The following is a 12,961-nucleotide window of genomic DNA, read 5'->3' on the forward strand; positions in this document are numbered from 1 at the left end:
CAATCAGTCTGGCCTCTCTCATCAAGGTGTTTCTGTCCACAGAGCTTCTGTCTCTGGATGTTTTTGGTCCCATTCTGTGAGAACTGTACATTAGCCTGTATGGCACCAACAATCGTGCCGAATCATGTCAAATCATAGACTGATTATACATTTTCAACAACGCAACTCCACTTCCTCCCACCATCCAGAAATGAAGCCAAAATATCCCAGATGTAATAGCTGAGCGATCGAGTAGCACAGTAGCGATCGAGGGATGGAGCTGTGGTAGCCTGTTCCCGCCGAAACATGCACTAGATCAATTGTGACTCAGTGTCAGCTGCCAGTCATATTGTGTCACCTCATTTTATAGCAACAAATTACAATTTGAAACAAGCCTCATCAGTGAAATAAACACTTCAACAACATCAGTGTGATAAAAAATTTATATTTGGTCTATGTCCCATCCACTGACATGGCAGAGGGGGGATTTATGACCAATGCTGCAGCCCGACATCAGGTGGTGATGAAGATGCTTGGGCTTCACATTTGGGGAGCAGTCATGTCATCCATCTTTTTCTTTCTATAGAGAAATCAATAAACAGTGAGTTTTGATGCCATCCAGAGGTGAAGTAGCCAAATGCAGCCAACTAAATACCCCATCACCTCATCCTCTCCCCTTAAACAATTGTAAAAACGCAAGAGGCCGTTTTCATAGCAAGCGATTGGCTTCACTTTTGGGAGCTGTCATGTCGTCCATCTTTATATAAAGTCTCTGCATCAAACTAAGAATCTACAATTTCCTTTTGTACTTTAACATTAACTTGTTTTCTCTTCAAAATAAGAGCTAATTTGTGGCCCTTTTTTTACAGAAGCTCTGATTTCTGTACTAGCAATTTTGCAGCTCAGGGATACATTACATGAGTTTCTGTTTTCAGTGACTATATTTAAATTTTAGTGTAAATAATTGTGGAGAAACTGTAATTCATAATCTATCAACTTGTTTTTGTTTGTGCTGGAATAAATTATCACCAAGCATGCCACAGGGTGTATTGACCACAGGTGAAAGTGTCATAAGGAGTCACATATCCCTGAAACATAAATCATACCTCAGATGTAAAGTTTTAATTATCTTCAAGAACAGTTTGCATTCTCACTGCAGTAGCAAACATGTTATGTTATCATGCATAACACTCTGCCTCCTCAGATATATTAGGAAATGAAGTATTGGCTGGTGAACATCCAGATATAATAAGTTGTTCCATTGTCAGTGGGGATTCATTTCTGTGGATGAAAACACAGAAAAACATCAACTCTCCCAGCATCTGTTCTCCAGATGGATTTGGGGTAATTGTGTACTCCTCAAAATGAGTAACTAGTGCTCGGAGTGTTAAGATACTGAAGGTTTACATCAAATAAAACCATGTGATTGAGATTTACCAGATCAACACACGTTTAGGGTCATTTTAGTCACAGTAAGGTTGTGTCTTTACAAGTGGCAAGTGTTGGTCTGTTGGTCCGGACTGAAATATCTGAGTACATCAGTGTCATGACAGTTTGTACAGGCTTCCTCAGCCAGCAGAGTTCATTGGTAAACCAAACAAGCACTTGCCCGGGGTTCCGAGTTGAGAGGGGGCAGCTATTTATGTTTGTCCACTGCAATGAACATTTTTTTGAGACGCCCCTCAAATGCTATCGGCGATGTACATGAGACTGCAACAACATCACCGTCAGAAAGACCCAAACGAGGCCCCATAACACTAGTTTTCTCGAAAAAGCCTCAAAAAATTTTAGAGGTTTGGTTGAAGACTAAATGTGTGTGTATGATGTGTCTGGATGGAGGTGGAGATTTGCAATTCAACTTTACTTCCTTACTATTATTTATATGTACGCTCAGTCTGACTTCTGCCTATAATTTTGATAAAATAAGAATTGTTTGAACTGTTTGTAATGATGTGATTTGCTCTCATGTGTTTCTTTTTGGGGGGTTGGTTTGGCCCCTTGGGTCATTTTTGCTCGTTGGCCCTGTTTCAATACACAGCTCCCTCAGGATAAATCCAAATGATTCTAGCGAAACCACAATGAGATTCGCATTTATAGTTTTGTGTGAAACGTCTTAAAAGCTACAACATGGATTAATGTCCCCGTCAGAATAAATTACTTTCATGAAGCTCTTATTTTTTCGTATCATCATTAGGTCAAACTTTTAATTTGGAGTTTAAATGTCTTCCTTGTTTCTCTCCTATGTGTTTCCTTCACAGACGTGTCAGTGAGTGTTTGTATGTTTGCATCACCTCTCTGCTTAAACCTAACCTAGTGCCTTTAACTGAGCTCTTTTACAAGGTCATACCATTTTAGTATTTCATTCTGTTTTTATTTTATCATTCTACACAGTTCTATCTATTTTACTTGTATTAGTTTTCCCTTTCCACTTATTCTTGAATTTTAACACAGAATTTACCATTTAATTTCTTTTACCTCTTTTAATCTCTTTTAATTCTCTTTTTAATCTTTTATTTTGATTGAAATTGTATAACTGAACTTCCGGTTTTTAAATCCTTTTCTTTTCATTCTGTCTCTTTGTTGTTTTTCAGAGTTCTGTAAAACACCTTGAATCTACCTCTGTTTATAAAAGGTGCTTAACAAATTACAAATAAAATTGCCTCGTCTTCTGTTTCAGACTTTATCTTTTACGTTATCGTCTCAATTCATGTGCGTAGTTTTCTCTATAGGTTTGCTCCACAACAAAATGTATTGTGACTGACAAGTGACATTAAAGATCCCATGAATCTTGAATCTCTCAATTCTTGTATCATCAGACCTGTTCAGAGGTCATGTGACTCAGGTTCTGTCTGCACCCAGAAGTCGCTCATTAACAACATCTACAAGATTTTACTTGTTATTGTTTACAATCTATAATTTAGTCATAACCCTAAATGTCTGAATTTTTAATCTTATTCCCCCCCTCACATCTATTGCATGTCCGTCCGTCCTGGAGGATATTTTCCTGGATTTTGTGTCTTGTGTTATTCGAGGGTCTGAGGAAAGAGGATGTCATGTGCTGCACAGACTTTTAAGCCACTCGAGGGAGAAATGTAAATAGAATTTGACTTGTTTAATACACTAAATTAAGAAGTAAACATGGGACTCATTATACCAACTAGCATTGTGATGTAATGCACATTTCCTGTATACTCTAATTCAAATGTGTCAATATGTGAAATAAAGCAAATCAAGACTCTGTAATAGTCTCTTTGTGCCGTGCTTATGATCTCTATTCAAATATTTTTGCTATTTTTTACAGTGACTCTCAAAGGAGGGATGGCGGGTGAGTGAGGTAAGACCATGTGGAAACATCTCAGATCAGATTCAAACCAGGACTCAGCAGTCACATAATGTGAGCCTCGGCCAATGAAGAGTCCTGTTTCCACTCAGGAAGTCACTTTCATTTCAGACACAGTTGGTCCTGTGTGTAGGATTCTATCAGCAGAAATGGAAAATAATATCCATTAATATTTTTCTGTCACGTGAAACTTAGAATTGTTGTTTTTGTGAGTTTATAATGAGCCCTTTATATTCACATCAGGAACAGGTCCTCTCTCACAAAATCCCTCATGTAGGTCAAAACTCTAAAAAGAAACTTGTGTGTTTTTACATTTCTTCAAGGGGAGGATAGACAGTTGGATGCAATATGCAACCTCAACACTAGATACCATGACATCTTCCAAACTGAACCTGCACTGAAGCCAAAATGTCTCAATTGCCCCCTGGTGGATGGCTTCAGAACATGTCTTAAAACCCGCCTGCACCATGTTAGTGGAACATGAGCCAAAAGTAAAAATACATGTTAAATACATTTTTGTTAAAGATGGTTTCTATCATTGGAGGTATAGTTCTTGTCACATTGATTTACGTCACATCGGCGTTTTGCCTCCAGCAGGTTTACATTTAGTGAAATATCTTGACAACTGTCGATTATCTGTCAATATCGATTTCATGAAATAGAACAGACGTTCATGTCGCCCTCAGGATGAGTTGTAATAACTTTGGTGATCCTCTGACTTTTCATCTTGTGCCACTGATCATTTCTGCTCCTCCTGCTGTGCTGCTGCTGTGTGGGTGTGTGTGTGGGTGTGCGTGTGTGTGTGGGTGTGTGTGTGCTCTTAATAAATAAAAGGTTATTGGGAGGTGCAGACACACCATCCCATGAGAACTATGACAACAAATGATTAAACAATGACAGAAACATGACTCTCATCAGTTCCTGTTCTTCAAACATTCAACCAGCTGAATATTTTGAAAGTCAGGTGCTTGTCCCTGGGGGTGGACAGATTCATTCAAAAATATTTCTTTACTCCTTATCTGCAAACAAGTAAAAGGTGTCACTTTACAGATCTTTATTTTATTCTCTAAACAGAAGATAAAAGAAATACTACAAAAACAGCCAAGAATGATAAACCAACACAACCTGGAGATCATGATCACATGACTATTGAGAAAAACAAAATTTTCAGCTAAGGTTAAAGGGGAACTCTACGATAAGGTGGCAATGGCTACAACTTAATCCTCTGGGGCAACTGTGACAGTCCACGAAATGTCTGCTGAGAGTTATTTTTTCACAAATACGGGGCTGAAATTGTTGTTCTGGGTCTGAGTCTGGTCACATTACATGTGTCTCGTTGAGGAGAGGTTTCACTCTTAACAGCTCGATGTCCCTTCTTTGCTTGTTACCTCTCTCTCTCTCATCGTTAGCTTTTCAATTTGTAAGAACTCATCGTCCATATACTAAAGCTCACACAAGTAGGGACGGCAAGTGATTCATCAACGCTGTCAACATCAGAAAAAGATTCATCCATGATTCTATCAGTAAAATCCAAACTCTCTCTCTCTGTGAAAACACAACACAACCATGAAGATGTCAAAAGAGATTATGGTGATGACACCTGATGACAGTGATTGCGAAAGAAAACCAGCAGTTAATTCATCACTTCCTGCCTCTGCCTTTGTTTCTGTTGTGAACACGTCTGTGCAGAAAAGCTTCTGCTGTGTTGTGCATGTGTGAAAGTTAAACTCCAGATCCGATTCTCCAGACAGAAATGGCTTAAGTCTCCTGAGACTTGAAAGTGAGTCTCACTCTCAACAACCTGGACAACTAGGACAACCAGCTTCTATGTAGTTGTGACTTGTCATTGAGAGAAACAGCTGTAATGTTGCTGGACTCTTAGACCCAAAATAACATTTTCAGTCTTTTAGTGGACGTTTTGTGGACAGTCGCAGTTGCCCCATAAGATTCAATTGTAGCCATGGCTGGACTGATTCGGTTGGAAATCTTTGTCATTCATTTAAAGACTCACTTTGATAAACACAGGGCCCTGATTGAAAATGCTCTTTAATGTATTGTTCTTTGGTTTTTCACTTATCTTTATCTATCTGACTCTTTCTTGTGATGTTTAATTTCTCTTAATGGCTTTTTTTTCTTCTCTATTGTAAAATATCTGTTCTTCAGCTGCTGTTAATATCGACCAACTTCTTCTTATGTAAATGCCAACCCACTTCACTTTTCTTCTTGCTTTGAAGACCTGGGAAATCCCTGCAGGAAAAGAGATATTTTCTATTCCTCCCTCTACCTCGAGACTCCTTTTACACCAAAACGTCTTTACATCTGTTTGTGAGAGAGCAAAACATATCATATGGAACTTATTTTTTGCTGTCACGGCCTCTCTAAACAATCAAAGGCTCGACTGGAGGCCGAAAAAACATTAAAAAAAGCACGCCAAGACTTTAGAGTTTCCAAGAAAAAAACTGCTTTATTTCAAACAAAATAAATCATTCCCAAAATGTAAATAATGAAAAGTGGGTTGAAATCCCAACAAAGGATGGAGAAGCTGTAGAGAGAAACATGCAATGGGCCAAACTACAATGAATCTTGAATGAAACCTTCAATGCAAACTAAAATAACAAAACTCAACACTCTTAAACATGCTAGGAGAAAAAGATGCATTTCTGGAAGGAGAAGAAAATTCCCCACAAACCAGTCGTCGGGATGTTAGAGACGTCAGCATGAGTGTGACATCAATAAGGATCCTCACTTGATCCCCAATCTCCTCCAGAGAGTTTGTCCAAGTGTCTTTGAGCAAGACACTGGACCATCACACTTTGAATGTGTGCAACACTAGAGAGAGGGATTCAACAAAAACACATAAATGTATAACAATAACAAGTAATACATCGGGCTCTCTCCTCCATGTTGAACAATTTCAAGTGTTCCCAGTGCACAAGTCTTTAGTTTGAGTTCACAGCTGACCAGGGTCTTTCTGTGAGAAGTTTATTTGTTCTTCCCATCTCAGTGTGGTATTTCGCTCTGGCTTCCTCCCACAGTCCATTACCTGTAGTGTCAATGGCTGTTTGTTTCTGTTTGCACCTTTGTCACTTGTGGTTTAGAGGGGTAGAGCCACGGTCAGGGACTCAGGTTGACTTTTGCTTTTCAATTTCATCACAGCTGGAGGGTTCTGGGGTTTGAATCCTGGCTTGGTTTGAAACACTTCTGTGAGGAGTTTGCGTGTTCTCCCTGTGTGGATCTTCTCTGGGTCTTGGGTGTACAAGGCCTCTCGCCCAATGGATGATGGATGGATGATGGATGGATGATGGATGGATGATGGATGATGGATGATGGATGATGGATGATGGATGATGGATGATGGATGGATGGATGGATGATTGATGGATAGATACACAATGCTAGACACAATAACAGAACTGGCATTAATTTCATTGCGTTTAAGAGAGCCTTGTCTTCAACAGGGGAATCCAGACCTTGATGCTCTTAACGTTTGTTTGGGAAATACTAAACTGGTCTCACAGCATCATCTGCTCCTGCAACACCTGCTCCTGCAACACCAGCATCGAAGTAAAGTCTGAACGAGAGCAGCCAGTACTGATGCATTACTCATTATTTACAATGGATCACATGCCTTACACGTGTATTTGGAACTGCACTGATGTCACTAAACTGGGAACATGGCTGAAGTAAAGATACAGTTTACAGGAAGAAAATGTTTTGGGATCGTCAAATAAAATCTGATAAAATAGAGATGTAAATGTTTTAACAGTAAATGTTTTGAGAACAGTGGGTGAAATAGGATCTTTAAACTATTGTGGTTTCTGATTCATAAGGTTCCAGATTTACAGACAGAACGTTCTGTTGCAGCTCAGTCATGTTGTAAAATCTACACACACGTTTTATAGAGACCACAGACAGAGAGAAAAGATTTTAAGCGCATTTGAAATAAATGAATTACCTTTACGACATTCAAGTAACTATAAACCTCTGCAGGAACGTCTTGTACGTGATCCACCTTGAGGACACGCAAGAGTTTCCGAGCCCTTGCATCACTTAAGTGGTTTGTGGTGTTTGGACTCTGCCAGCTCTCCTTTGTGAGCAGCAGCTGCGGTTTACCTCTAGGAGAGGTGTTGTGTTTTGTCTTTTAAGGTTGGCCCGCAGACAGAGACGCCTCTCGGCCACTGCTCACTGTAAACAGCAGTCACACTGTAATGAATGTGTGATGGCTGCAGAGTCGGAGCAGAGTAAGTGCGCTGACGTCCCCCTTGTGTTCTCGCTGTCCATCAGCCCTCTCCTGTTCCTCACAACCATTTACAGTCATCTCTGTTTGGGACAAAGCTATGGGGAAAATACCAGCAACAGCAACACACTCAAACACACCATAGACTCTTGTTTAGTACGACCACAGATTCCTGCATTTCATTGAATATTTTGCAGCTTTTCCCACTGAAGCCACATCTTTAGTCAGTTTAAAAATCTTTAGCACTTGTTGTAAACATCTTTGTTCGATAGTTTCCACCGCTGCCCGAGGAATGAATCAGAGAGCGACGTACAGAAACTAAAATGTCAACATCGATATTGAAGCCTCAGACTCAGAACTAGAAGCAGACTAGCAATGATGAATATCGATGTGGATCTGCAGCTTTGCTTTCATTTGTGTTTTGATGTTGTTTATTAGTTGCAGTCATCACTGGTTTTATTATAGTATTTGGGGAAGTGTGCAAAAATTCTTGGCACAAATCTGACGGTGCACCCGCACACAGACGCTGGAGCGAATTAAACCACACATGAAATGAAGTATGGGCTCCACTAATCTGGAGCTGGAGATCCCTCTGCTTCAGATATACTAAGGTCAAGAGAAGAAATTAGCAAAAGAGAAAAAGAAAAGATTTAAATGTTTGATCAAAACTATATATTTAAAGGTCCAGTGTGTAAGATTTAAGTGAAAGGGAACTATTGGGAGAAATTGAATGTAGAATAATCCTCATGATGTTTTCACTAGTTCATTTCATCTAAATTGTATGAATTGTAGTTTTCTTTACCCCAGAAAAGGTCCTTTATATTCAAATACTTTATATTTACATCGAGGGGACCCTCTCTACGGAGGCCGCCATGTTTTTTACATTAGTCCAGACTGGACAAACTAAACACCTTTTGAGTTTTTATGAAAACTTAGGGCTACAACAGTTTCTTTTTTATGTTTGGGGGGAGAGGGTGAGGTGAGATATCACAAAAATAGAAATAAATAAAGAGAAATAAAAAACATTCAAGTTTTAAGACGTACATTGTCTGATATTGTGACAAACACATGAGCAAAACAAAAAGTAACTCAAATCTCAATAATAAAATGCTGATGGTAACAGGTTGTCAACTTTAATCAAACTCTTTGGATACAGACAGAACGAGAGGAGCAGTAGAAACTGTGGCCCTTGACCCAAACCCACATGTCTCAGTCTCAGTGTGTTCACACATGACTCATGTCGGGTGAGAAGAGTCTGGAGAAGCCTCCTGTGTCTCTATCTTTACTCACTGGGCTCTCCACTGACCTCCTGACAAGCTGGAATCAACATTACGCAGAGCTGCGATGACGCCACCCACGCTGTCAGATAAGACATGAAGTAAAAACTGTAAGACAGGAAACATCTATGTTCCCTTTTCTCTGTCACTCTCCTTCCATCCATCCTGTCCGGCTGCTGCTGGGTGGTTCGGTGGAGACATCCCTCCCCTCTGCGCGCAAACAGCCTCCGTGTGGTTCCTTACCGGAAAGCCAAGGGGTTGAGTCTTCCAGAGAAGAAACCCCCGCTGGCATCTTATCCACTGTTGCATGGGGGTGAAGAGGAAATGCACTTCCCAGTCCTCGCAGACCAGAGGAAACATCGCTGACAAGCGCGAGCCTTTGGATGCTTGCGGCGATGGAGAGCGCGGACTTTACGCACGGACCTCTCTCCGGTAGCGAGACGCCGGCTCAGCAGTCACAAGCGGCCACTGTCAAGACATCGATCGCTTTGCCTATTTTCATGTTTGCCGGAGGCGCCATTGGGAATTTAATCGCAATAATCGTCCTGTCAGTGTCGAGACAGGAGAAGAAGTCCTCCGCCTTCTACACGCTGCTGTGCGGTCTGGCGGTGACGGACCTGCTGGGCACCTGCCTGGCCAGCCCGCTCACCATCGCCAACTACCTGGACAAGCATGTGTTTGAGCACCAGCACGTCTGCGAGTTTCACTCCTTCCTGCTGCTGTTCTTCAGTTTGACAGGACTCAGCATCATCTGCGCCATGGCGGCGGAGCGGTACCTGGCCATCTGTTGCCCCTACACCTACCAGCGCTGGGGGGTGGACAGACGCTTTGCGCAGAGGTTCCTCTTCTTCATCTACATCAGTCACATCTTCTTCTGCTGCCTCCCGATGATGGGCCTGGCGCGGAGCAGGCTGCAGTCCTCCACCACCTGGTGCTTCATCAACTGGAGGACGGGCGAACCGGTGGCCTACTCCATCCTGTACGGCGTGGTGAGCCTGCTGCTCATCCTGGGCACCATCGTGCTGAACCTGGCGGTGTGCGGGTCGCTGCTGCTGATGCGCCAGAGGACCGTGCAGCGGTTCGTCTCCAGAGCCAGCATCCGGCAGAGGTGGAAGGCTCTGTCTTCGGCCGCAGAGACGCAGATGATGGCGGTGCTGGTGATGACCTCTGCGGTGGTTCTGGCCTGTTCAGTTCCGCTAGTGGTGAGTCAGTCAATTAATTAATTAGTCTGCACTGATTGTGGTGTTTGTTGCCTATTTATCGTGAATTTACTTCCCACCACAGACCAATATTTGTATTAACCTGTCGCCAACATACTGTTATCATAGCAGCCTATGTTATAAAATGACAAACACGAGAAAGACGGCATGAAACTAAAGTAGAACTTGTATTTTAGTAGATTTTCTTGACACTGTGTATGTGTGATATCAGAGTTTTGACCTATAGTTACAACATCTTTTTCTTATACGCCCTCATAGTGTTAGGGCAGGGATTTACAAAGTCATTACATGAATGTGAAAGTGGTTTTAAATGTGTGGGTGAGGGGCCATGATAAGAGAAATCTGAGGGGTCACGAGAGGATTTGAGAGAGGAGAAAATGGAAAAAACTATTTCTCCTCAAGAAAATTATTGTGTTCTGTCTATTAATCCCTTCAACCCCCCTGATGATTACTTGGTAGATTTGTCTTTTCAACTATTCAAGGTAATATTTCAGAATTGAATCATGTTTTTAACACAATCATAGTCATTCAAGCTTTAAGAGGGATCACATGTAGTTCCTTAAACATCGAGTTGATTGATACAGAATGAATCAGCAGCTATTTTTATATTTGTGAAATTAAAAAAAGGCTATTCTGGTCTCAGGTTCTGAGATGTGATGATTTGTGAAATATATATATGACAGTGAACTTAGAAAATCTTCAGTTGGTCAACCTGATGGTCAGAAAGTCATTCGTCTGCAGGCTTTTTAGGCTTTAGGGCAATTCTGTTGTATTTTTCAGTTTAATTTTGGTATAAAATAAAACATCAAGCAACTAATTAATCGAGATGTTTTGTAATAAAAAAAGGCCCTAGTTAATATAGTTCTTTATCAGTTTAAGGGCTGATCCAGGGGGCAAGGGGAAATTGGCCCCTGAAGGGCCCCTGTCCTGTCAGTTTAAAAAAGTTACTCAAGGAGTGACTTCACTGCACCTTATTGAATCTGGAATTGCTCATGGATGTCAGACATACATGTATATTGGCCCCCCCTGTGTAAATGATGCCCCCTAATGGCCCTCATCTAGAAAAATCCAAGATCCGCCAGTGAATTCTTCACATTAAGTTTAGGAATGATCATCTATGTTGTATTTTAATTGGGAAACCAAATACAATAAAACAAAAGGACAATATTCTGTTTGTATCTGACCATATTATTTACACCATGAAGTTCTGAGCTGTAACTTGTTTTTTTCCTTCAGGTCCGTGTGTTCGCAAACCACTTCATGCTGAAAGAAGACCCTGAAGCTGACCTGGCGGCCATCAGGATCGCATCTGTCAACCCCATCCTGGACCCCTGGATCTACATCCTCCTCAGACGGTCTCTGTTGCGACGGTTGCTCACGTTATCCAGACGAGGCAGCAGCCCTCGCAACAGCGCCTCTCCGCCGCCACAGAGGAATCCTTTTTATCCTGATATCATGAGGGACAGCCACGTGTTCACCCAGCTGATGTGCAGCACAAGCATCATCACTCAGCTCCCCGCTACTGTCAAGTTCACTCCGTACGACACGGAGAGCCTCCAACAGACTTCAAACACGGCAGACTGAGGACTCGTCCAACATCTGTGAATGTTTGCTGCTCAATGCGGCGACTCGGGTTCAGAGCTGTCACGTGTGAGATGGAAACACAGTGACAACTTTGTGGCTCACAGCTGGACGAGGCCCCTCAGAGCTCCTGTTGGATTATTTATTCGACAGAAACAGAGGCCGGCGCTGACTTCATCTCTGTAGACTCCTGCAGAGACTCGGGACTGATGAGAAAAACTCGGCTGTTAGTGCATCAACAAGACAAGACTGAGCCTTTATTTTCTAACTTTGACTTCTCATCCATTCTCTCCTCGTTCTACAGCTGCAGGTAGATGGACAGCTCATCTCTGGGGCCAGTTCTCATGTGGCCTGTGACTCTTTGAAGGTCAAGAGTTAAAGGACACGTGTTCACACATCAGTGCACGAGCATGGTAAGAGTCTGTGTTGACCAGACACTGAGTGAGACCCATCACAGGTGTTTTTATGAGACGTGAAACTCCTCAGGACAAACACTGATATGAGCTGAGTAAAGACTTGACTGTTTGATGCTGACGTCTGTTTGCAGTAAAGATTCTTGTTTGCAATAAAACTGAGGCTGAGTTTGTCTTAATCTCTTTCATTTATTGACCACAACCCACTGTGATCTAGTCCCAGTTGAGGTTTATCAATTATTCTCTTCAGGACATTTTGAACACTATTTGAAATCAAATCTAAATTTACATTTTTCAACAGTTTTCTTTATGAACACATTTACTAAATCCAAGTTTTATGTTTGGATCCACACCAAGTTTCAAACATTCCAAAATTTCATCCAGATCAAAGATTATTTTCTGAGAAATCAACAAAAATGTTGAAAAAACTGCATCTTGCAGATACATTTTTTTTTCCCTAAACCAAATCTGCAAGAAAACGTTATATTTTTCCCTGACTCATACCACAGCCTTCTAACTAACTGGTGATCCATCCTGTTTTTGTGTCATACTGTTGAGTAACATACAAAACAAACATTTGGTAAACACCAGAGTGGCTGTGGTGCAAGAGGTCAGAGCCATTTTGGAGGGTGACAACATAATGGTAAGTTACCAGTATGATGTCTGAGTTACCATGTCAGTCACTGACATCTCTGACAACTGGATTAAATCAAAGGGCGTAATGCTCTTTGCATCTCCTTCAATTCCAGAGAAAAACATCTTGTCACACCCTCCGCCTCCTTCAATTCCGGAGAACTAATCTGGGCTTGTTCTTGTAAAATGCTCGACTACTTTCATAAAACACTATAAATGAATTAAAGCCACTCTGAATGAAGATAGGCGACTGTATAGTGCTTTATTCAGTGACCAATAGT

The 12,961-nt window shown here is 41.4% G+C and overlaps 1 protein-coding gene across 1 annotated transcript; it reads left to right on the forward strand.

The window, feature by feature from the left end:
• The first annotated feature begins 8,844 nt into the window (after nt 1–8,844).
• Nucleotides 8,845–12,226, forward strand: LOC109636581 (prostaglandin E2 receptor EP4 subtype-like). The gene is made up of 2 exons (XM_020098351.2): nt 8,845–10,035; nt 11,290–12,226. Exons 1-2 carry the CDS (start codon nt 9,217–9,219, stop codon nt 11,635–11,637), a joined length of 1,167 nt encoding a protein of 388 aa, XP_019953910.1. The 5' UTR covers nt 8,845–9,216; the 3' UTR covers nt 11,638–12,226.
• The last annotated feature ends 735 nt before the right edge of the window (nt 12,227–12,961 follow it).

Source organism: Paralichthys olivaceus, chromosome 3 (assembly GCF_024713975.1).
Source record: "Paralichthys olivaceus isolate ysfri-2021 chromosome 3, ASM2471397v2, whole genome shotgun sequence".
Taxonomy (NCBI): Eukaryota; Metazoa; Chordata; class Actinopteri; order Pleuronectiformes; family Paralichthyidae; genus Paralichthys; species Paralichthys olivaceus.

Coding starts and splice junctions, on each gene's coding strand:
- LOC109636581 (XM_020098351.2), top strand. CDS start 9,217: ATGCTTGCGGCGATGGAGAGCGCGGACTTTACGCACGGACCTCTCTCC. Junction 10,036..11,289: donor CCTGTTCAGTTCCGCTAGTG/GTGAGTCAGTCA, acceptor TTTTTCCTTCAG/GTCCGTGTGTTCGCAAACCA.